The sequence below is a fragment of the Dryobates pubescens genome, chromosome 4 (assembly GCF_014839835.1).
Source record: "Dryobates pubescens isolate bDryPub1 chromosome 4, bDryPub1.pri, whole genome shotgun sequence".
Taxonomy (NCBI): domain Eukaryota; kingdom Metazoa; phylum Chordata; class Aves; order Piciformes; family Picidae; genus Dryobates; species Dryobates pubescens.
In genome coordinates, this window is record NC_071615.1 from 26,577,239 (window position 1) to 26,601,046 (window position 23,808).

Sequence of the window (23,808 nt, forward strand, 5' to 3'; positions counted from 1 at the left end):
TTGGTTAGAAGGGCCCTTCAAAGATCATCCTGTCCAACCCCCCTGCCACAGGCAAGGACACCTGCCACCGCATCGGGTTGCCCAAATCACCAACCAACCTGGCCTTGGAACACACCCAAGGAGGGGGCATCCACAACCTCTCTGTGCAACCTGTTTCAGTGTCTCATCCCTCTCACTGTAAACGATGTCTTCTTTATATCCAATCCAAAAATGTATTCTCTTCCATTTTAAAACCACTGCCCCTGCAGGTAAAAGTCTCTCTCCATCTTTCTACAAGCCCCCTTTAGGTGCTGGAAGGATGCTGTGAGGTCTCCCTGGAGCCTTCTCTTCTCCAAAGTGACCAACTCGAACTCTCTCAGCCTGTTCTCACAGCAGAGGTGCTCCAGTCCTCGGACCATTTTCGTGGCCCCACGAGTGGAGGAGATGGCCCCACCTCCCTCCACCAGCCTTGTTGAAATTGACGAGCTTTCATGGGCCAGCTCATCATAGGGGCCAGAACGCACAACACTCTGACCGCCTGTCACCTTTCCCGGGGACCCCGCGCAACCCTGCCGGGGCAGTCAGCCCGTCGCTCTGCGGGGCCAGGGCAGCTCAGTGCGGCTGGCGAGGGGTCTCTATAACGGACGGGCCGCTACCCGCGGCTCAGGGCAAGCACTCGCGGCCAGCAGCCTGCTCTCCCACCCCCAGCCGCCGGCTGGGCAACGGCGCGGGGCGGTGCCGGGGCGGGCCGGCTCCTCTCCCCGCCCTCTGCCTCTTTGTGCCGCCCGCCCGAGCCCCGCGCTCCCCGCCGCCTCGGCTCGCCTCGCCGCGGCGCTGCCCGGCCGGCTCCGGCCGTTGCTGAGGAGAGCGGAGGGGATCGGCGGCTCGGCTCAGCCCGCCCTCGCCCCGCTCCTGCGCGTCCCCGCCTCTGTTCCCTTTATTTACTCCGCCTCGCCCCTTTGCCCCTGGAGCGGGTTTTTCGCCGCCCCTTCCTCTGGGCTGCCTGTTCAGCCCGCCCTGCTCGCTGCCCCTCCGCGCCTGTGGCCGTGTCCCCTCCCGCTACCGGCGGGGATGGCGCCGGTGACAGCGGCCGTTCGCGCCTGAGCTGGCAGGGGCGAGCCCCCCGCCGCCGCGGGAAGAGGAGGAGGAGGAGAGATGAACCGCTTCCAGCCCGGGATCGCGCTGCTGCTGTCGCTGCTGTGGGAGGTGAGATGGGCCGGGGCCGGGATCGGGGGTGTAGTGGAGCCGGGGCTCTGTTCCGACAGCTCCGGGGCGGCGGGAGGCGAAGATGTGCCATCAGTCGCGATCTGGAGCTGGGCGCTGGGCGGAGGGGGGAAGCTGGCAGCTGGTACCCAGCCGTGGGGTGTGTGGGAGGTGGTGGTACAGTATTTATTTTGGGCTTGATGCCCTTGCCGGAGCGGATTTGACACCACCAGCTCCTCCCGGGGCAGTGTAGGGCTGGGTCGGACCGGGCTGAACCCGAGTCTGATGGCTCGGGAGGCTGCCGGGGAGCCGCAGTTTGGGGCTCTTAGCAGCGACCTGGCTTGTTTTCTTTTTGGTGCTTTATTAGGGGTGCAAGAAAAGGTCATTTGTGATGTGCTGGAGCAGAGTAACGGGGGACCTGTAGACAGAGGCACAAGCTTTTGGATCATGGAATCATAGAATGGTTTTGGTTGGAAAAGACCTTTAAGATCATAGAGTCCAACCATTCTCTAACTCTGCAAAGTCTGGTACTAAACCATGTCCCTTAGCACCACATCTGTGTGTCCTTTAAATACCTCCAGGAATGGGGATTCAACCACCTCCCTGGGGAGCCTGTTCCAGTCTTTGAGAACCCTTTCACTCAAGAAGTTTCTCTAATATCCAACCTAAACGTCCCTTGGTGCTCTTCAAGGTTCATGAAACGAGTGCCTTTCAGTAAAGGGTTAAAGGGAATGTGCATCTTTTATATTGATTTTAAATATCCTTTCTTGGACAAAACATAGGATGTGAGGCAGAGGTGTGGCAGCATCAGCTTGGGAGGAGCTGTGGTGGCAGCCAACAGCATGGTTAAACTTCTCAGAAAGCCTCGGTAGAGCAGCTTTGGCACTTAAGCAAACACACACACACACAAATTAGCATCTTACCTTAACTGGAAGTGGGATTTGTGCCACACAATTACATCCTAGGGCTGGGAAACCAGCTCCTTTCTTAGCAGGCAGATTCACAGATTGCATCAGGTTGCAAGGGACCCTCAAAGGTCAGCTAGTCCACCCTCATGGCAGTGACAAGGGACGTCTCCAACTAGATCAGGCTGCCTAGGGCCATATCAAGTCTGATCCTGAATGTCTCCAGGGATGGGGCCACAACCACATCCCTGAGCAACCTGTTCCAGTATTTCCCTGCTCTTAGTGTAAAGAATTTCCTCCTTATGTCCAACCTAAATCTACCCTGCTTCAGTTTCATACCATTGCTCCTTGTCCTATCACTACAAGCCCTTCTGAACAGTACTTCCTCAGCCTTCCTGTATGTCCCCTTCAGATACTGAAGTGCTAAGGTGTCCCATGAGCCTTCTTTTCCAGACTGAACAGCCCCAGTTCTTTTAGCCTGTATTCATAGGAGAGATGCTCCAGCTCTCTTATTTTCTTTGTGGCCCCCCTCTGGACCTGCTCCAGCAATTCTGTGTCCCTTGGTGCACGGGTGTTTTTTGGTGATGAGCTGTCTTCTGGTCATTGGTTTAACCTTGGGGTTGAGACAAGCTGAGGGGCATCAGTAGCCACCCTGGGACAGGTCCATTGTGGCTGGACCACTTCAGTCATTGCCAGGAGGTGTGTGGTGGCAGCGCACTGGGATGGCTTTGGGAACATCATAGGCTTGGCTTCGGTACATTGTAAAACCCAGAAGCCATCTAGCTGAAGGTGTCGTAGGGATGGGGAGCTGTGCTGCCTGGAGCAGTTTAGACAGGGACTGAATTCATGTTTAAAAAAACCCCCAACATACCACCAAACCCATGTGTGGAAATCAGAGTGCTGGCTGCGTAATTATTGTTTTCAGTAATGAAAATGATGTTTACTACATGTTTATGCCACCTACGTAGATGAACGATTCCTGGTATGTTGCCCATTATGTCATCCAGCATCATCCCATTAAAAGACTCAGATCAAAATCACCGTTTAATGTAAATAAATGTAACTCTCTGCAAGTTAATTGGGCTGTGTCTCATTAACCTGGCTGTAAACCTGGCCCAGAGCCTGGCCCGTGATTGCTCCTTAGCTCTGCAGAAGCTCTTCAGGAAGCACAAATGGCAAAATGTCCATTAAATGGAGCGGGCACTGGCATTTCCCGGAGGGAATTTGTTCATCTGAGAGTGTGAAAGGTTTCACCCTCCAGGGTTTGATTAGACACCTCTGCTCTCTTAACGTGTCTCCTGCTGGAAAAGATCCTGTGTGCCTGAAAAAAATAGTTTGCATAAATCCTCTTTGGCTGTAGCCAGTGCTGCTGTGATTTAAGCTTTTATCCAGGTTTTAATTGGGGGTTGGTTGTTTTTCTCCTTTCTTCCCTCCTCCCCCCCCCCCCCCCCCCCCCCCCCGCCCCTTTCTAATCTAGAAGGTTTGTTTTGCCATCTGGTTTGGGGGATTTTTCATTATCTTTTTTGGAAGTGCTTAGGGTACCTTTTTAAAATGAGATGCTATGCAAATAAGAAGTGTTACAAATTGTTTTAAGCTGTACTCTACAGGGAGAAAAAAAAAGCCAAAGAAAAAGGCCCAGAAGCAGAACACTGGGGTTTTAAATAACTGATTCAGAGACATCTGGTTGCTTTGGAAGTATCTTGGTATTTAAAACTTTTGCTGCCTGCTGCACTAGCTTCTGTACTGGCTATTAGCTGAAATAGTGTTGCTACGCTTATTTTAACTCTATTTGTAGCTTCCATTAGTTAGTGGAAGTGTGATCTTAGTTACTGTGTTAACTAAGGAATCTATTTTTCCATTGAGGAATATTTTTTTTTCATTGAGCATTTTGCAAAAGGCTTTGACTGTTATCCAAGTAATGGGAGCTTGGGGGAATCTGTTTAGTCCTTCAGAGCAATTCTCAGTAGTTTACTGAAGGGACCTCTGAGGATCATTGAGTCCAACATTCCTACCAAAGGAGCCTGTTTGAAGTTGTCCTTGTTTGAATTAATCTCAAATCTTTGTTGCAACATGTTCATCTATTTTATGTCTGTGTGCATTCAAAAACCTTATTTCTGTTTTTATTGATGAAAGGAATCAACTCTTTCACAAGTGAACATGCAGTAACTCCACAGAGGGAGTGGGTTTCGACGGGGGGACTGTTCCTTTGCAGCTTTCAGGTTGAAGCCTAGATAGTAACTGATTGTGTGTGGAAAGTGACGGTTTGCTGTTCCTGATGTAAAGGCAGCAGAGGTAGAAGAGAGACCGAGGGTCAGGGAAAGGCACTTGAGTGGTTTCACAGAGGCAGCTGAAGGCATTCACTACTGAAGCAGGGTTTGCATATAGGAAGTTGCTGGTTCTTGATGCTAGGATGACAATCCTTTCTCTGGAAGAGCTTGAGATACACTAATTACAGAATCACCCACAGCACTGTGGTGGTAGCAGAGCGGGATTCATTCTGAGTTTTCTTGTTTGATGAGGGTTTTCTACCATAACTACATAGACATCACAGCATGGAAGAAAAATCTCCAGGCCCTGGAAACTCTCCCTTGAGAAAACCTTGTTGTTAGGGGAGAAGAGCCAAAGATGCCATGAGTTTTGTGCACAACTTAGTTATAGTTGAACAGTTTAACATGCAAGCTAAAATGAGGAACTTTTAAGGTGGATGACTCGACAGGTAATTTTAGTTCCTGCAGGAAGAAATGAATGCTGTTGAACCTTCATCCATCTGTCTGCTTCAAATTAATTTGGCTACTTGGAGGTAGCAGACTGTTACTAACTGCAGTTGCCTGAAATACCCTTTTTTACCAGGAGCCTGGATGTCTGGGGTATGTGACTTCAACATTCATAAGGTGGTCTCTTTGCTAGCGCAGCTCATGGCTCAACTGAGAGGACTGCATTTTGTCTCAGTTTTGTTTCAGTAGATGGCTCTCAGTTTTGTGGAAAGCTTTGAGGAGGTTCTTCCAGCAGTGTCTGCTTGGGGTATATATCAGGATTTTCTGCTTTTATTTCATCAGACATCCCAAAGGCTCTGGCGACTTGAGCTTAAATGTGACTTTAATGAATAGTGATGTCCTTGGGATGAGCAAAAATAAAACTAAGCAAGCAGCACCCCTCTGCCCTTGATAACGAATCAGGCTTATTTTCAGCCGGAACAAGAGCACCAGAGTATCTCCATGTGGCTTACTTCTCAGACTGAGTGCTTGATTTCTCTCTCTCCCACAAGCTGCAGAAATGCTGGGTGGAGGAGAATCAGGTGGTGGAGGCTGAGCTCGAGGATGGGGAGGCTGGGCTGAACAGAGCTGTTTAAGCCTGGTAGAGGACCCTGCCTGTACTGCAGTGGTAATAAAGTGTTTTATTACTCTTACTGCTACTGAGTAGTTTGCTGTGTAGCCTCAGCTTTCAAAACTGTAAGATAACTTTAGGTGCATAAACTTCTAGTTGGCCCTTATGTCCCATCTAGGAACTAAGGAGCTGATACAACTGCTTGAATATTTAAGTCTAGCTTTTTATGTGCACTGTATCAAGATAAGCTGAGACCTGTGGTAGTCACTGTCGGTGGTGTGAGATGTGGGTCAGAGTCTGGCCATGAAAGTTTCCATATGACTACACACAATTTAGATCATTACTTGTGGAGATGCTAGTATTGCTATTTCCACACACTCAGTTTCTCATTACTAAGAGTTATAATGTGGATGCTGATAGAAATACTGATAGTTGGATGGTTGGGAAAAAAATTAACAGTATATTCCTTGTTTTGTTAATGTGTCAGATCATAGAATCAATAAGGTTGGAAAATATCTCAAAGATCATCAAGTCCAACCTGTAACCCAACACCTCATGACTAACCAAACCATGGCTTCAAGTGCCATGTCCAATCCCTTTTTGAACACCTGCAGGGATGGTGACTCCACCACCTCCCTGGGCAGCACATTCCAATGGCCAATCACTCTTTCTGTGAAGAGCTTTCTCCTCACCTCAAGCCTAAACTTCCCCTGGCATAGCTTGAGACTATGTTCTCTTGTTCTGGTGCTGGTTGCCTGGGAGAAGAGACCAACCCCCTCCTGTCTACAACCTCCCTTTAGGTAGTGGTAGAGAGCAATAAGATCTCCCCTGAGCCTCCTTTTCTCCAGGCTAAACAATCCCAGCTCCCTCAGCCTCTTCTCGTGGGGCTTGTGCTTGAGCCCTCTCCCCAGCCTCATTGCCCTTCTCTGGACACGTTCAAGAGTCTCAATATTCTTCTTAAATTGAGTGGCCCAGAACTGGACACAGGACTGAAGCTGTGGCCTAACCAGTGCTGAGTACAAGGGGCACAATGATACTACAGAAAAGTCAAGTGGCCTTTTTTAAAAAGAATGAAAGGATGGATGTGTCACATGAGCAGCAAAATGTGTTATCTTGAAATAGAATTCAAATGCTCCCGACAGTCTGTCAGACAAGATTTGCTTAAAAAAAGGCAAAATTGGCTTGTGCTTCTCAGCTGGGTAACTGCTGGGTGGAGTATTTTTAGTATTATTTTTTGTAAGTGCACTTCAACAGGACAGATTTTAGCAAATAAGAGAAACCTAAAATCTATGTTCATCCTAAAGAGGTTTGATTTTTTTTTTGGTGTACTACTTATTTTTTTTTAATCTTTGTAGGAATGAGCACATTAAGCTGGGCAAAACTACCAGCCTTAAAGAAAACAACTCACATTCTAATCATGTTAGGCACAGGCAGAGTTCAAGAAGTCATGAGGGTTATGGGGAACTCCCCTCAGCCCCTGCTTCTGATAAATTTTTCTGTCTATTAGCTGTCAGGTTTTCCTTTATATTTCATTTGCATGAAAGCTGCCCAGTGCAGAAAGACCTGGGGGTGTTGATTGACAGCCAGCTGAACTTGCGCCAGTGTGTACCCAGGTGGCCAAGAAAGCCAGCAGCATCCTGGCCTGGCTCAGGAATAGCGTGGCCAACGGGAGCAGGGAAGGGCTGGTACCGCTGTATGGGGCACTGGTGAGGCCACACCTTGAGTACTGGGATCGGTTTTGGGGACCTTGCTCACAGAAGGATATTGAGGTTCTGGAGCATGTCCAGAGAAGGACAATGATGCTGGTGAAAAAGAACAGGTCTGGTGAGGGGCAGCTGAAGGAAATGGGGGTGTTTAGTCTGGAGAAGAGGAGGCTGAGGAGAGACTTATGGCTCTTTACAACTACCTGAAAGGAGGTTGGAGTAAAGTGGGGGTCAGTCTCTTTTCCTTAGCAACAAGTGATAGGATCAGAAGAAATGGCCTCAAGTTGCACCAGAGAAAAAGTTAGGTTGGATTTCAGAAGCAAATTCCTCACTGAAAAGGGTCTTAAAGACTGGAATAGGCTGCCCAGGGAGGTGGTTGAATCCCCATCCCTGGAAGTGTTTCAAAGAGGCAGAGATGTGGTGCTGAGGAACCAGCCTTTGTAGAGTTGGAGAACGACTGGACTCGATGATCTTAAAGGTCTTTTCCAACCTTAATGATGCTTTGATTCTAGCAATGGATGTACCCATCCATGTGTGAAAGTGCACGCACACCAGGGTGGTTGTCCCTGTGATGTCTCCCTCTGTGGAAGTCTGCTGCCCTATTGAAATTTTAACTCTTGTGAGTGTTGTGTCAGTGGGTGGTGGACAGAGTACTCCTTCCCAGAATTATAGGGGAAAAGCTCAACAATTCTGCAAGGGAGTTGTTACTGTCCATGTGTCCACTAACCCTCTCCTGCTTCTGTGTTTTAGTTACTCAGGGGCTTAGCAGTTTCGACAATTTTTGGTATTTTTTTCCTAACCCTCCTGTAGTCAGTTGGAAAGCAGCTATTGGATTGCTGAGCTTACTTAAGATTTATAGTCTGGGGATCCAACTGATGTTGGCAAGTCATCCCTGCCTCTTGACAGCAGCGAGATGGGCTGTGATTTCCAGGCAGGAGGGCTGAGCTTGCTCACTTTTCTCACTTTGCTCCTGCTGAGGAGGAGATGGATTTGTATTCACCATGGGAAGGGAACAGTGGCCAAGTGCCATTTGCATCCTCTGAGGGGAGGTGTGAATAGATATGTGGAGGGGTTTGAGGTTCTTTTTTTCATCAGGAAAAGCATCAATAAAAATCTGTTTATATTTTTTTAGAGCAGTCAAAGTTTAGCATCTTTAGTTATTCTTTCTGTAGAAAAGGGAAATCCTCTGACTTTTTTTTTTTTTTTTTTAAATTCTTGGTGCTTTCCACTCAGATAAGGCAGGTGTCTGGAAGGATGTGTTAAACTTGACCAAACCAAACCTTTAGACTTGAGCTGTTCTTAGAAAATGAATTTAGATAAGTCAATGGGGGGGAGGGGGGAAGGCTCAATGGAAGCTCTTTTTGGTTTAATTCAAATTTATTTTGCTTTACTCCACTAGGAACAGGCTTAGGAAAACTAGAATGAAACTGCCCACCTACAGGTTTACTCTGCTCCTCTGTGAAGGCTGAGTTTACAGACAGGAACAGGTTAATATAAAGTAAAAATGTCTTAGTTCTCACTGAGACAAGGTGGCTATGGAGGTACTCTGAATTTATTGTGCTATGAAGTAAAATCTACATTAATAGTTATAGAAAACTAGCATTTTAATTTTTGTTCTAGCCTAATATTTGAAGATTGCTGCATTGTGTTGTATCCTTAGCAAATGCAGCTGTTCCCACAGCTTGTGTGTTTTGCTGAAGGCTTTGTTGAAATCCTGTTAGAGTTTATTACTGCAAATACAAACTCTCCTCTGAACAGCAAGAGGCAAAGCCTTTCCATAATGATTTTTTTTTCCCTTTTGTTTTCTCGAGTAGTTCCTTTTGGGCAATGAATCTCAAGTCTGTCTGAAGGCTGAGGACATTGCTCCATACAACTCCCTGAAAGGAGGTTGGAGTGAGGTGGGAGTCAGTCTCTTCTCTCTTCTATCAGGTGATAGAATGAGAGGAAATGGCCTAAAACAGCCTAAAATGGTGCCAGGGGTGGTTTAGATTGGATATTAGGTAAAATGTCTTCACTGAAAGAGTGGTCAGCCATTGGAACAGACTGCCCAGGCAGGCAGTGGAGTCACCATCCCTGGAGGTGTTCAAGAGCTGTGTGGACATGGCACTTTGGAGCATGGTTCATTGACCATGATGATGGTAGGTTGATGGTTGGACTTAATGATCTTGGAGGTCTTTTCCAACTGAAACAATTCTGTGATTCTATGATCCCTTTCCTGGCCTCAGTAAGGTCATACATGAGATGAAATGGCATGCCTGGTATTTTGGAGGGGGCATGAGAAGAGAGTCTGGGTTTGTTGAAGTTTTCTCCTTTTTTTTTCCCCCCCTCTGTTTTGAGAACAACACATCTTGACAGGTTTCTCACGTACTAAGTGGAAAAAGTTTTCACTGCTGAGTTAAAAATGTCTTTCTCTTCAACTCTGTCTTCAGCTTCACGCTCAATAGGTGTTAACTAAACCCATGTTTTAAATAACTCAACGAAAAATCTCTTTCTCAATGACTCAGCTTTCAGTCTGGTAGCGTTTTGGATGGAAAGGAGTTAGCAAGAAGTTGTTTCTAATCTATGTCTCGTTCAATGCAGAGGTGTGTCACTGCTGGCAGGGGTGGTCCCTAACCCTTTGCTCGGCCACCTCCCACAGGTGTAGTGACCATGCAGCCACAGAATAATTGAATCAGCCCACTGATGCTGTGGATGACAAAGCCACCAAAAAGAGAATGGGTGGAAAAAGGTGAGAGGGAATAGTTTTCCATTGGTTCAGCAGAGATTTGTGCAGTGGCAGCATCAGGAAACTCCCTTCAAGGAGCAAAGGGAACTATATAGCTTGGAGCAGGAGTGCCCATTTTGGCAGCCCACTTCTTGTTTCAACACATTAGGTGTCACCTAATGGCAATCATAGAATCATTTCGTTTGGAAAACGCCTCTAAGATCATTGAGTCCAACCGTAAGCCTAATGCTGCCAAGTCCACCCTCAAACCAGGTCCCTAGAATGTACTGTTTTTATCCTGAAGTAAAAGGCAATCATGCAGACCTTTTCCATGCACTGCTCCAAGGGAATACTAGCAGAGTCTGGTTTTTGTTTTCCTCTGAAAGATGCCATTAGATAAGACTACTTTTCCAGATGACATTCTATCGTTTTCCCACATCGCTTGCCAAGTGTCTGTCAGAGCAGAGACACTCAACCTGATCCTAATGATCTCCCCAGTCTTTCTTGCCTGTGGGATGGGAGTGAGCTGTGTCTGGAGACTGTGACTCTGGGGACTCTGCACCGTCTGCTGCATTGTAGTACGGACCATTGTCTTTAAGTCCAGCTGATGGGTAGTTGTGAACACAGCAGTCCTCTCCAGAGCACCCTTCACTCTGTCTTTCTTATCTGGAGGTCTGAAAGAAAATACCTTAGCCTTTCATGGGATGTAACTGAAGTGATCTGGGCCTTAGTTTCAAAGTTCAGTAGCTGTAGAAAGTAGCTGGCTTTGGAGAGTGGATCCTTCCTTCTCAGGTCTTGCACTGGTGGAATTGGAGGTGAGCATCACAGATTCCAAGCATGCAGCCTGTACAAATCTGTCTTTGCAATACCTTGAGGCAAGTACATTTAATGTATTTATATGCTTCTCTAGTTATGTGTGTGTAAGTAGTCCCTTTGGATGCTCCTTCAGAGGAGGAAGAACTGGAGAGCCTGGAAATGAGAGGAACGTGAGCATGTGAGAGAGTGGCATGAGTCTCACTGACAGCAGACCAAAGACCAGAGGCAGCACATCTTGCAAGAAACTTACACTTGATATGAGAGGATAATTTTGTTGCACACATTCATCTTCTTCTAAGGGCTCCATGCCACTGTCACCCAAGGAAGACCTACTCTGCTTAGCTCTGTCTTGCCAGCAGTGTAGTTGCAGTGCCAGGTCTTGGGGTTGAGATGATCTAGAAGGTTTGATTCAGGAAATTAGGAGCTCTATCAGGGAATGTATACTAGCAAAAAGACCCCAAACAGATGTCAGTGGCTGTAGAGTCAGACAAGCTTATCTGAAGTTGCTGCAAACTTGCCTTTTTTTTAAATGCTGGGACAGTTGTGTTTTTCTGCATGCCTGAGGGAGGAAGTTAGGCCAACAAAATTCTCTTTTGTGTCCTGTCCTCAGTCTGTGTTTCTCCCTTTCTGAACAGCAGATGCTCTTTGCCTGACCAGAGAAGTTTAGCTGTTTATAGGGGTTTTAGTACCATTCTGTTAGTGCCAACACAAGAGATTAATGTCAAAGTACTTGTACTGCACTGTGACTCCCGTCTAGGCATGATGGCACAGTGACAGACAGGGTCTCCACTTGGGGAAGTGCCCAGGTGTAACTTAGTGTTTAATTTCTCCCAATTTTATTAGAATCATAGAATTATTGACGTTGCAAGACACCTTTGAGATCAAGCCCAACTGCTTGCCTAGAGATCACAATCCTACTACTACTGCTAAGCCATTGCCACTAAGCCATGTCCCTCAGCACCACAGCCATGCATCTTTTAAATACCACCACCTCCACCTCCTCCCTGGGCAGCCTGTTCCAGTGCCTGAGAACCATTTCCATGAAGAAAGTTTTCCTAATATCCAACCTGAACCTCCCATAGCATGACTTGAGGTCATTTCCTCTTGTCCTGACCCCTACCTCAGTCCAGCCTCCTTTGAGGTAGTTGTAGAGGGAGATGAGGTCTCCCCTCAGCCTCTTCTCCAGATTAAACAACCCCACCTTCCCTCAGCCGTTCCTCATAAATTTGTACTCAAGGCCCTTCACCAGCTTGGTTGCTCTTCTTTGGACACACTCCAGCACCTCAATATTCTTGTAGTGAGTGGCCCAAAACTGAATGCAGTATTGGAGATGTGGCCTCACCAGTGCTGACTAGAAGGTGACAACCTCTGGCCTGGTCCTTATGGCCACACTATTCCTGATGTAAGCCAAGATGACACTGGCCTTCTTAACCACCTGAGCACACTGCTGGCTCATGTTCAGCCAGCCATCAATCAACACCCTCAGGTCCTTCTCTGCAGAGCAGCTCTCAAGCCACTCATCCCCAAGACTATAACGTTGCAGGGGGTTGTTGTGACCCAAGTGCAGCACTCAACACTTGACCTTGTTGAATCTCGTGCTGTTAGCCTCAGCCCATCGATTTGGCCTGTCCAGATCTTGCTGCAAAAACTTACTAAATCTCTTCCCTGAACTGGACAGAAAACCTGTTAACGTAGTGAATTCCTTTCTGCTTTCCTCCCAATGTCTCTGTAAATACAGATGGTCAGTATGTGTGCTTCTTGCTGTGGTGAGTGACTGTAAGCATGCTTTAGCTCTTGATGTGAGAACCTGGCAAGGATGAGTCAAGCAAGTGTTTTCTTTCATTTCTGCTCCTCGAATGAATTGCTCATTGCTACAGATAATTATCTTAACACTGACATGAGTGAGAGACAGGAATTCTCTGCTGGCTCTCTTACAGCGTAAGCTCCCAGCTCAGGGCCCTGATTCCCTGCTGCATTTGGAGCTGTGGGTTCAACCTGGTAGAGGAAGGCTACAGCTGTATAAAACCAACTTCATTTGTTCAACATCATGAAGTTTGGCAGGATTTCAGTCCAAAACAGAGGAGGAAACCTTCCTATCTAAATATGCTGCTTTTAAATGGTCAGCCAGTTGTCCAGCCTAAAAAATATCAGGGGGGGAAAGGTAGGTGTGTGGGAAGTTCTAAATCTACTTTGCCATAGTGTGTTTTTCTTTTTAAGGCTGATATGGGCTGCTTCTGTCTTGATTGCTGTTTCGTGTACCCCAGAGAGATACCCCTAACAAGAATCATGATTTTCAGTGGCTTGAGCAGCATTGGTCCTGAGCATGCTTGCCAATCCCCAGCTGTCAGCAGTGCTGTCACAATGGGCACTAAAGTGTGCAGCAGAGTTTCATATGAGGGACCCTGATTCTGCTCTGATCTGCTTTTCAACTAAGGAAACTTGGCTCTCCCAGCTGTCATACAGAAGTAAAAATAGCATGTGGGATTGGGTTAAACCTCTTCAGAACTGGGTCATCCCATGGTTTGAGATAGTGTAAGATAATGTTAAGCCGCTTCATTAATTTTTTGTTCTGTAACTAAAACGATAGCATTCTCTGTTCCCAAACTTGTGCACGCGTGTCCCTGCCTGAAGCCTTTTGTGCCACACCAAGGCTAGGGGTTTGCCTGCAGGTTGCTTGGGATCACAGAACCATAGAATAGTAGGGGTTGGAAGGGAAGATCGATGAGTCCAGCCCATCTACTAAAGCAGGATCACCTGGGGCAGGTCACACAGGAATGCATTCAGATGGGTCTTCAAAGCCTCTGGAAAAGGAAACTCCACAACCTCTCTGGGCAGCCTGCTCCAGGTCTCCAGGACCCTTACAGTAAAGAAGTTTCTCCTCATGTTTAGGTGGAACTTCCTGTATTTTAGTTTGTATCCACTGCCCCTTGACCTAGCACAGAACACCACTGAAAAGAGACTGGCCCCTTCTTCTGGACACCCAATCTTCAGATACCTATAAACATTAATAAGATCCCTTCTCAGTCTTCCCTTTTCCAGGCTAAACAGCCCCAGGTCTCTCAGCCTTTCCTCATCAGACAGATGATCCAGTCTTTTCATCATCCTTGTAGCCTCTATTGGACACACTCTAGTATATGCCTGTCCCTCATGAACTGGATTGGGTGACCTGTATTTCTAGGGAAACTAGGGAGCAGAAGAGGCAGCAAGTGCCAAATAATGGTCAAATTCCACTACTTGTATAACCCTGAGAAAAAGCTGAGGCAGGGTGATTTGGGTGTCAATTGGAAGAGGTGCATTGAGATCAAAGTTGTTAGTTTGTTCTGGCTTCATTCCTTTGGTACTTAAAGAAGTAGGTATTTGGGGTTTAGCTGTGTTGTGCTGTGTTGTTGAGGGCCTTCCCAATTTAGTGTTTGCACATAATACCCACAATGTCGTAATGGATAAACATCCCAGGATCTGCATCTGTGGATCTTGGAGCTTGTATTTTCTGAAATCCAGTGCTGAAATAGTTCTTCTTACTGCAGGTAACACTTTTGATGCTGATTTCTTAAAGCCCTGGATGAATGTTAGTAAACTGGGTCTTGCTACATGCACCCTGTATGTGGCAATCACCTGCAGAGATGTCTGCAGTGTTCCTGGAAGGCATTGAGTGAGATCCTTAGAATTCTGTAGGAGATGCATTGAGGCATGCCCAAAATGTTCTGGCAGGTGAAACATCCTGGAGTGGTTACGCTGACCCAAGCTGCCAGTTCCCTGTGTGTATTGCACCCGTCACAAGGCACCCCAGAGGAACTTGTTTTAGTTACAGCTTCACCTGGCTTTCCCTGTACAGGGAAACCATGGTTCTGGCTGTGGCACAAAGCCAGGGGCATTTGGATTAAGTTTCTTTTAATTCTGTGGTAATCTTGACCTCCCTATTTTTATTAAAGCCCTAATCCCAAGCCCACTAAAAGTCAATGAAGACATCCCACTATCTTCTACTGAGTGCTGGGTCAGACTGCTTAGAGAGCATGACGTGCCTTTAACTTAAAACATCTTTGAGGTGCAGGTGATCTCTGCTCCATGCAGGATGGGCTGGGACGCTCTTATCTTCTCTGGGCCAAAGGTGTGTGTTTGCACATTGCTGCTTCTGAAAACCCTGCTTTTGCCGACGCTCCTCTGCACACCTATGGTAGGCAAGACGTCCTCCCACGGGGCTGCCGGTGCAGCTCTCCTCGGGGAAGGAGCTCCTTCAGCCGGCTGCGGTCGCCCTCCGTGTTGCATAAGGGGAAGAGCATCACAGTGATTATATAAAAAGAGATTATGTAACTGGGTAATTTGGTAATCGCCTCACCGGTGAGGGCTAAGAATAGCTGGTGAATATGCAGTGAGTTCAGTGGTAGCCCTCCGCAACCCGGCCTGCTGGACTTGCACCCAGGCCCCCCAGTCCCATCACCCCCGTGCTGCTCTGGCAAGACATGCCAGCTCTTGCTCCCCTTGCCTTGTGGCATGCTGTGACCTGCTGTGCAGGCACGGGAAAGGTAGAAAATTGCTCTGAGTAGAAGTTAACTTGGCTCTTGAAGAACCTCTGCTAGCTGCTGGTGGCATCCTTATGATGCTCTGCAACGTGTAGGCAGAGCAGATGACGGAGGAGGGAACACGTGTTGCTTCTCCGTGAATTGGGGCTGATTTTGCATTTTTGCTTCCCAAAGTTTCTTTCTTCTCATACTGAAGTTGCCAGTACCCCATGTGAGATGCCTGGGGGTTGCTGGACAATTTCCAGAGCTAGAAAATTTCCAGGATCCTGGTGGAGAGCAAACAGCCTCCTGGGCTGCTTTGAGATGGCTGAGACCACATCCCAGCTCCTGTTTTCATCTCTGCTTGTGGATTTATCCCTCACCTGCAGAGGGGAAGGTGACTCATGAAAAAAATCAGATGTAACAAAAGGCAGTGAGAGCTTTTGTGGTGTTGACTGGAATCTTCAGGGAGAAACTGGGGAGGAAGTGGGTGCCATTCCTTGCAGCTTGGTAGCCCAGAGAAAGTTGTGGAGGGGTGAGCGAAGCATAGACCAGGAGAAGGTGGGAAGCAGGTGAGAGGCTGCAGTGGAGAGGCAAAGTGAGCATAAAGAGCTCTCTGAAGCACCCATGATTCATCTGGGAACATCAGTCCTGGCTCTGAAAATGTTGCTGAGGTTCTCAGCTCTACTGCTGTGCTGCATTTTATTGTTGCTTTTTTTATTCTCTTTTGCATTGGTGTTTTAGCCTTGTTTTGTTTGGCTTGTTTGGGTTTTTGTGTGTGTGTGCTTGTGAGGGGTCTTGTGTCTGTGTTGGCGTTTGGGTTTGGTTGATTTTTTTGTTGTTGTTTTGTGACTTTTCTTCCCTTGCTTCTCCTATTCTTGCTTTTGTGAGTTTTTACTTTCCCCTCCCCTAGCCATCCTGAAGGTGTATTTGTCTTGTTGCCCCAGCCACATCATCTTCTCTACCTTGAATTGATTTATTGACTCCTCATCCCTTGCTGTCCAAAGCTCAAGGTGTTTAACTTCATCTCAAGCTGCCACTTAATCCTCCCTGCACTTACAGCCTTGACCTGGCCTCCTCCTCCTCCTGGCCTTGCTCTGGACCATCCTTCCACCCTTCTTGGCTTTGGGTTGTCTTTCTTCTCTCTTTTACATGTTACTGATTTCATAATTTGCAGTAGTTTCTGTCTCTGACAGCTGAGTCCCCATTCTCTTTTTAAAATGCTTTAGCTTTTTCTGTACTTCCCTCTTCTCTTTTTTTTCCCTAGACTTTCTTCAGTCCCATCTATGATTCAGCCCTGGCACATCCACTTCATGCATGGACTTCAACTCTCCCATAATTTCTTTACTTTCCCCTGTTTGAAGAGAGAAAGGCTGTACCAGCTGCACTTTAAAATGCCCTGCAGAGCCAGTTCTCAGTTAGGTTACGATTAGGTGTTGGGTACAGATTACAAATACATAATTAAAGATCTTTTTATTTGAAAGAAATACAGATGATCTTAGGTTGACAGCTGGACTTGATGATTTTGGAGGTCTTTTCCAACTGAAACAATTTTATGATGATTCTATGATTTCTATCCTGCCCCTTTTGCCTGAATATCTGTTTCTTTGCATGCTTTTTCTCCTTTTAATCTTTTTTTAATATTAGACTTGAGATTTGAGGGATCTGCTGCCTTCTTCTCCCTACAATTGCCTTTGCAGCATGGATGACCCCTTGTAACAGCGAGCTGAGCTGTGCACAGACCTATTTATGCTTCCTTCTTTTTAGTAGGGTATCAACCCTGGAATAAGCTGCTGTGGTTCTCAGGGCAAAGGAGTGTTAGGGGAATGTTTTTAATAAACATAGGGTCATTGCATAATGTAGAATGAAGTAGGCAGAAGAGGCTGCATGTGCAGCTGGTCAGCTTTCTGTGGACTCTCTAGAACACAGGCAGGCACGGGCCATGAGTAATAGGGAATTCTTATGGTACTATGCAAATTCTCAGGTGTTTAATAGACTTAATTTTTCAGTCTCAAACTACACATCTGGCAAAAGATGTGAGAGTTTTAGTGTGAGAGTATGTAAGGATGTGTAAGAGCTGTTGTGGGAGCTTCTGTAATGTGAAAACTGTTTAATTTGCAACTGTGCAGTTACATTAAGAATATTCCTAATGGGGCTTGTAGGCAAGTGTGAAGTAGTGAAAAGAGGAGGAAGAACAAATTCATGTATCATATTAACTTGTTAAAACCAGTGAAACTGAAATGGTGTCTCATTTACATCAGCATTAATGAAAGGTATGTCTGTAAACTGTCAAGGATCAAAAAAAGTATTATTTCTGGGTTTCCGATGGATAACAGGACTCAAGGTATATAAATAGGGTACAAACAGGTGTGGGGGCAATTTTCAGACCTGGAGCAGAGACACTGTACAAGTCTGAGAGCAGCCCTGCAGAAAAAGACTTGCTATTCTGGTGGATGAGAAGCTGAGCATGAACCAGCAATGTGCACTTGCAGCCCAGAAGGCCAGTGGGATCCTGGGCTGTATGAAAAGAAGCACGGCCAGCAGATCAAGGGAAGTGATTCTGCCACTCTGCTCTGTGCTGGTGAGACCTCATCTGGAGTGCTGTGTCCATCTCTGGGGCCCCCTACACAAGAGAGACATGTACCTGCTGGAGCAGGTCAAGAGGAGGGCTGGAACACCTCTCCTTTGAAGACAGGCTGAAAGAATTGGGGCTGTTCAGACTGGAGAGCAGAAGGCTCTGGTGAGACCTTAGAGCAGCATTTCAGTATCTGAAGGGGATCTACACAAAGTCTGGGGAAGGACTATTTAGAAGGGCTCATAGTGATAGGATGAGAGGCAATGGTTTGAAACTGGAGCAGGGTAGATTTAGGTTGGACACAAGAAGGAAGTTCTTTACAATGAGAGTGGTAAAATACAGGTTGCCCCAGGGATGTGGTTGAGGCCCCATCCCTGGAGATACTCATGATCAAACTTGATCTTGCTCTGAGCAGCCTGAATGTCTCTTCACACTGCCATGGGGCTGGACAGGATGGTTTTTGAGGGTCCCTTCCAACTTGAGGCAATCTGTGAATTTTGCTTTACTTTTGTCTGCTTTGCCACTGCCACATCCAACCTGTGGAACCTTGTTCATTTTAGTGAGAGTCTGTAATCTTCTATGTTCTGGGACCTGGGCTTTGGTGATGAGGGTTGCTAGTCTGTGGCAGAAACCCTGGGATGTACCCACTGTGCTAGATTTGGTGTTTCCACTCTCACTGGTGGAGAGGAGGGTAGTGGGTTACATGTTTTGGAGTTCTAACTTGGATTCTAATCAGTGATGTGCTCTGTTCCAAGAAAACTGGCTCAAAAGATACTAGATTTCTGACAAAGGCTCCAGTTCGGTTAAACAGATTTTCCAAAAGCAAATCTGAGGGAGGGAATAATAATAATGATGAGAAAAAAAAAGAGCAGTGTCTGCAAATATCCCACTGTCTTGGAAGTGCCTTTAAGAAGGCACTTTTAAGAAGTTTCCTTTTGAAATGTTCCTGCAGCAAGCTTTTTTTAAAAGATGCAGGTAAGCTTGGAAACAGGAACCCTTGTAAAAAAGTCTTTCCTTAAAGCAAGAACTTCTATACATGACTTGAAACAGGGTTATGAAGAGACAATTAATACCGGGCCAGCCCTCTTCACAGTGGTAAGAATGGCACTCGGGGTACTCTAGCACTGCTAATGCCTTCCTGGACATCTCCTCAATGGTGGCAACCTCACTCCTAAGTGCTGTAAACACACAGGTCTTGAGGAAGGACTGGACATGACAGGGAAGCTGTCTGCATGAACAAATAACTCTTCCAAGGTGTTTGATCTCAATGTCTCTCTTGCCAGATTTGTCTGGATGTGCCCCTCCCTCAGCCTGGTAGGTGTTTTGCAGCCAGTTGATGTCAGGGATGTGCCACCTTTGTGCCTGGGTGCTGCACATGTGTCAGCTTGGCACAGAGGTGCCTGTGGAACCAGCATGATGGTTATTGCTGGTGGCGGTGGTGTCCTGCTGCTGGCTTCTGCCTGCAAGGCCTACCTGGACCTGGAGGGACAAAGATGGTGATCATGGCCAGATGCCTGTTTGTGGAATATGCATTGAAGGTGGCAAAAGTAAATCATGTACCTGACTTCAATACCTAGGTCTTCAAATGAGTTCAGTTCTTTCTTAATGATGCCCTAGGCTTTGATATATGCTGTATTCATTGTAATGACTTCTCCAAATATCCATCTTCTGAATTAGATTAAACCTATCTGTAATTTTATGGTAGCCATGCTTTATTCAAATGCAAGTAATCAAATCAAGAACAAATCTGGGCTGTTACACCTCAGAAATCTCTGACAGTTACTGCTTAGATTTTTCTATGGGAAACCAGAGTTTTGCAACAATTTGTCATGACAAAAAGTATTCTTGGCTGGCACCTCTCACAGAAGGATTTCAGAGTTCTGAAGAAACACTAAATATGCCTTAGCATGTTCCAGTTTCATCCAGGGCAGATGCATAGCCGTTATACAGATGGTTAAGTGGGCAGAAGGTTGTGAAAATGTCATGAGCAATGTTTGTGGCAGAATTAGAAGCTTATTATTTCCAACTCCTAGTTTACCACTCCAGTGCAGTGTTAGGAAACTGCTTTGACTTCCCAATAAACACTTGCTTTGGCTTGGTAAGCACGTGCTTTGCAACAAAGTGCCCAGGTGGCCAAGAAGGCCATTGGCATCCTGGCCTGTATCAGGAATAGTGTGGCCAGCATTCTGCCCCTGTGCTCAGCACTGGTTAGGCCACACCTTGAGTCCTGTGTCCAGTTCTGGGCCCCTCAGTTCAGGAAAGATGTTGAGTTGCTGGAACGTGTCCAGAGAAGGGCAACAAAGCTGGGGAGGGGTTTGGAGCACAAGCCCTATGAGGAGAGGCTGAGGGAGCTGGGCTTGCTTAGCCTGGAGAAGAGGAGGCTCAGGGGAGATCTTATTGCTGTCTACAACTACCTGAATGGAGGTTGTAGCCAGGAGGGGGTTGGTCATTTCTCCCAGGCAACCAGCACCAGAACAAAGGGACACAGTCTCAAGCTGCACCAGGGGAGGTTTAGGCTGGATGTTAGGAAGAAGTTCTTCACAGAATGAGTGATTTGACATTGGAATGTGCTGCCCAGGGAGGTGGTGGAGTCACCATCACTGGAGGTGTTTAGGAAGAGACTGGATGGGGTGCCTGGTGCCATGGTTTAGTTGATTAGATGGTGTTGGCCGATAGGTTGGACTCGATGATCTCCAAGGTCTTTTCCAACCTGGTTAATTCTATTCTATTCTAAAGTCTTCTTTTTTGTGGCCTTCTAAAGACAAGCATTTTAGAAGTCCCATGCTAGCCATCAGATAGATGGGATGAGTCCAGCCAGGCATGTGAGTGGTCTGGAGGAAAATGTCTTGGTCTGGGACTCCTGTCTTTGTGAAATTATCAAATTGTTACCCTAATATTTGTTCAGTATGCTCTGTTAGTAGAGGATCTGAGATCAGTAGATACCTTCAGACTCATATCCTATTTTACAGGCATCTTTATCCTAGTCTTTTGGTCGCTACATTTAGACATTTACCACTGAGCTATACTTTTATGTGGATTATATACTTGATAACTTTCTGGTGATGTAATTGACCTCAGACGGTTAACAATGATTCATTTGGGTAGGAAATTAACTAGCAAAAGCCTTCAGCTGCATCCCATCTCTTTGGGCAGCTGACTGAATCTATTTAACTCACTGTTGTCTTTTTGGTGCTGCATTCACACACACCAAAATACTGCAGGAACTGATGCTTGCCTTCGAGGTGTTTTTGGGTTTGGTTTTTTAGTTTCTGTTGTTGTGTTGGTTGGTTGGTTGGGGTTTTTTTGCTTTTAATTAGTCATACATTGAAATACGCAGTCCTAAGCCAGTCTAAAGTTCTGCAAAACTGGGACAATGCCACTGAGTAGTTTTGGTCAAAGTGGAAATAGCTGCACATCAAAACATTTTCAAAGGCTGGTTTTGTTTAAATAATTCTGGACGCAAATGAATTGAAAGTATAGGTCTACACTGTTTGGTTAGGGGAGAGTGAAACTGTTCTTTTTCTGAAAAGCTTGGCATTCACCCAGGGTGTGAGAAACTACTTTTATCTCCTTTATATCTTCATGATGATTTGAGTGTGTATCACTCTCCTGGAAAAGTTCCTAGCCAGCAGGAGATAGGGTATACTGCAACTGTTTTATGTCAGTTGTTGACTTCATCCCTCTTCTCCACCCTGTAAAATACTGTCTCTCACAGCATCCTGGCAGCTAAACTGTGGAAGCATGGTCTGGATGACCAGGTAGCAAGGTGCATTGTGAACTGGTTGAAGGAAAGAAGTCAAAGGGTTGTGGTCAATGGGACAGAGTCTAGTTGGAGGCCTGTATCTAGTGGAATCTCTCAGGGGTCCCTGCTGGGACCAGTACTTTTCAATATTTTCATCAGTGACCTGGATGAGGGAACAGAGGGCACTGTCATCAAGTTCACTGATGACACCAAACTGGAAGGAGTGGCTGACATACCTGAAAGCTGTGCTGCTGTTCAGCAAGACCTAAACAGGCTGGAGAGCTGGTCAGGGAGAAGTTCAGCAGAATATAACAAGGGCAAGGTAGAGTCTTGCATCTGGGAAAGAACAACCCCATGGACCAGTGTAGGTTGAGGACTGACCTTTGGGGAGCAGCACAGGGGAAAGGGACCTGGGGTCCTGGTGGACAGAAGGATGACCATGAGCCAGTGCTGTGCTCTTGTGGCCAAGAAGGTCAATGCCATTCTGGAGAGTATTAAAAGGGGTGTGGTCAGTAGGTCGAGAGGGGTTCTCCTCCCCTTCTGCTCTGCCCTGGTGAGGTCACATCTGGAATGTTGTGTCCAGTTCTGGGCCCCTCAGTTCAATGACAGGGAACTGCTTGAAAGAGTCCAGAATAGAGCCACAAAAATGATTAAGGGGTAGAAAATTCCCCTTCTGAGAAAAGGCTGAAGGAGATGGGTCTCTTTAGCTTGGAGGAGACTGAGGGGTGACTTTGTTAATGTTTATAAAGATGTGAAGGGAGAGTGTAGGGAGGACGGAGCCAGGCTCTGCTCAGTGGTATCCAGTGACAGGACAAGGGGCAATGAGTGCAAGCTGGAGCACAGGAGGTTCCATGTGAACATAAGGAAAACTTTTTTTGCTGTGAGGGTGACTGGAACAGGCTGCCCAGAGAGGTTGTGGAATCTCCTTATCTGGAGACATTCAAAACCTCCTGGGATGTATTCCTGTGTTAGGGACTCTAGGTCATCCATCTCTGGCAGGGGGGATGGACTGGATGATCTTTTGAGGTCTTTTCCAACCCCTAACATTCTGTGATTCCATGAAATATGCACAAAGCTGGGAGGAAAGCCATAGTTCAGTGGTTTAAATGGACTTTGTAGATGAAGACCTGTATTTGAAGTGCTTGTTTCAGTTATAGCCCTTCAGAGATGGAAGAGCATAGACATTTAAAGACAAAAAAGGATAAGATGTTAGGTCTTTGGTTGCTCTTAAGCAGCATGGCCTTGACTTGGGAAGTGCTTATGTGAAGGGGTGAGGAATTGGCTTGGGTCTCTAGGAGAAGCAGGTAATTCTGCCCTCCTGGTTTTTACACAGTGTCTCTCCTGGCAGAGAAAGAACACTGGTGTAGACAGGCATTTGCTCCTGTATTTATTTACCTCATGCAAGTAGAAACACTGCCAGAACAAAAATATGAGGCGGTCTCTTCCAGTTGTCTGCAGCTTGGTGTTTGTTCACTTCTAGAGAGTGAGAGAAGTTTGAGTCCAAGTGGAAGAGAGACTTGAACACACATTTGCCTTATCCTGACAGGGCGTGCTAACCACTTTGGGTGGATCTCAACTGCAAGAAGACAATTGCAGCCACCTCCTTTCCTGTACCTTTTTGTTCTGCACATGTGTCCTTTGGGACACTTCATGGATGCCAAGAAAAAAAAGTTGTTGTGTTTTTTTTTTTTTTGTTTGTTTTTTGTTTTTTTTTATTTTGGAATGCAGAAAACATTTTCAGAACCTCCCCTCAGAAGCTGTGTGCCCAGCTCCTTAATATGAATGGGTTTTTCATGAGATTTCTATTAAACTTCCTGATCAAACTGGCACCATCTGGAGTTTACCTGCCAATGTAGAATTAATTCATAAGCTGATATGAAATATTTATATTTAATAAATTATAGAATCAATAAGGTTGGCAAAGACCTCAAGGATCATCAAGTCTGACCTGTCACCCAAGACCTCATGACTACTAAACCATGGCACCAAGTGCCATGTCCAATCCCCGCTTGAACACCTCCAGGGACAGTGACTCCACCACCTTCCAATGGCTAACAACTCTCTCTGTGAAGAACTTTCTCCTCACCTTGAGCCTAAACCTCCCTTGGCACAACTTGAGACTGTGTCCTCTTGTTCTGTCACAGGTTGGCTGGGAGAAGAGACCAACCCCCATCTGTCTACAACCTCCCTTCAGGTAGTTGTAGAGAGCAATGAGGTCTCCCCTGAGCCTCTTCTTCTCCAGCCTAAGCAAGCCCAGCTCCCTCAGCCTCTCCTCATAGGGCTTGTGCTCGAGGCCTCTCCCCAGTCTTGTTGCCCTTCTATGGACACATTCAAGAGTCTCAATGTCCTTCTTAAATTGAG

The 23,808-nt window shown here is 46.4% G+C and overlaps 1 protein-coding gene across 1 annotated transcript in view; it reads left to right on the top strand.

The window, feature by feature from the left end:
- Positions 1 to 871: 871 nt before the first annotated feature.
- The window catches only part of VOPP1 (VOPP1 WW domain binding protein), an 82,895-nt gene continuing 59,958 nt past the window's right edge, over positions 872 to 23,808 (top strand). Inside the window, exon 1 of the mRNA XM_054160982.1 lies at positions 872 to 1,185. Within this exon, the coding sequence (XP_054016957.1) occupies positions 1,135 to 1,185 (51 nt within the window). The 5' untranslated portion in view covers positions 872 to 1,134. The remainder of the gene's footprint in view (positions 1,186 to 23,808) is intronic.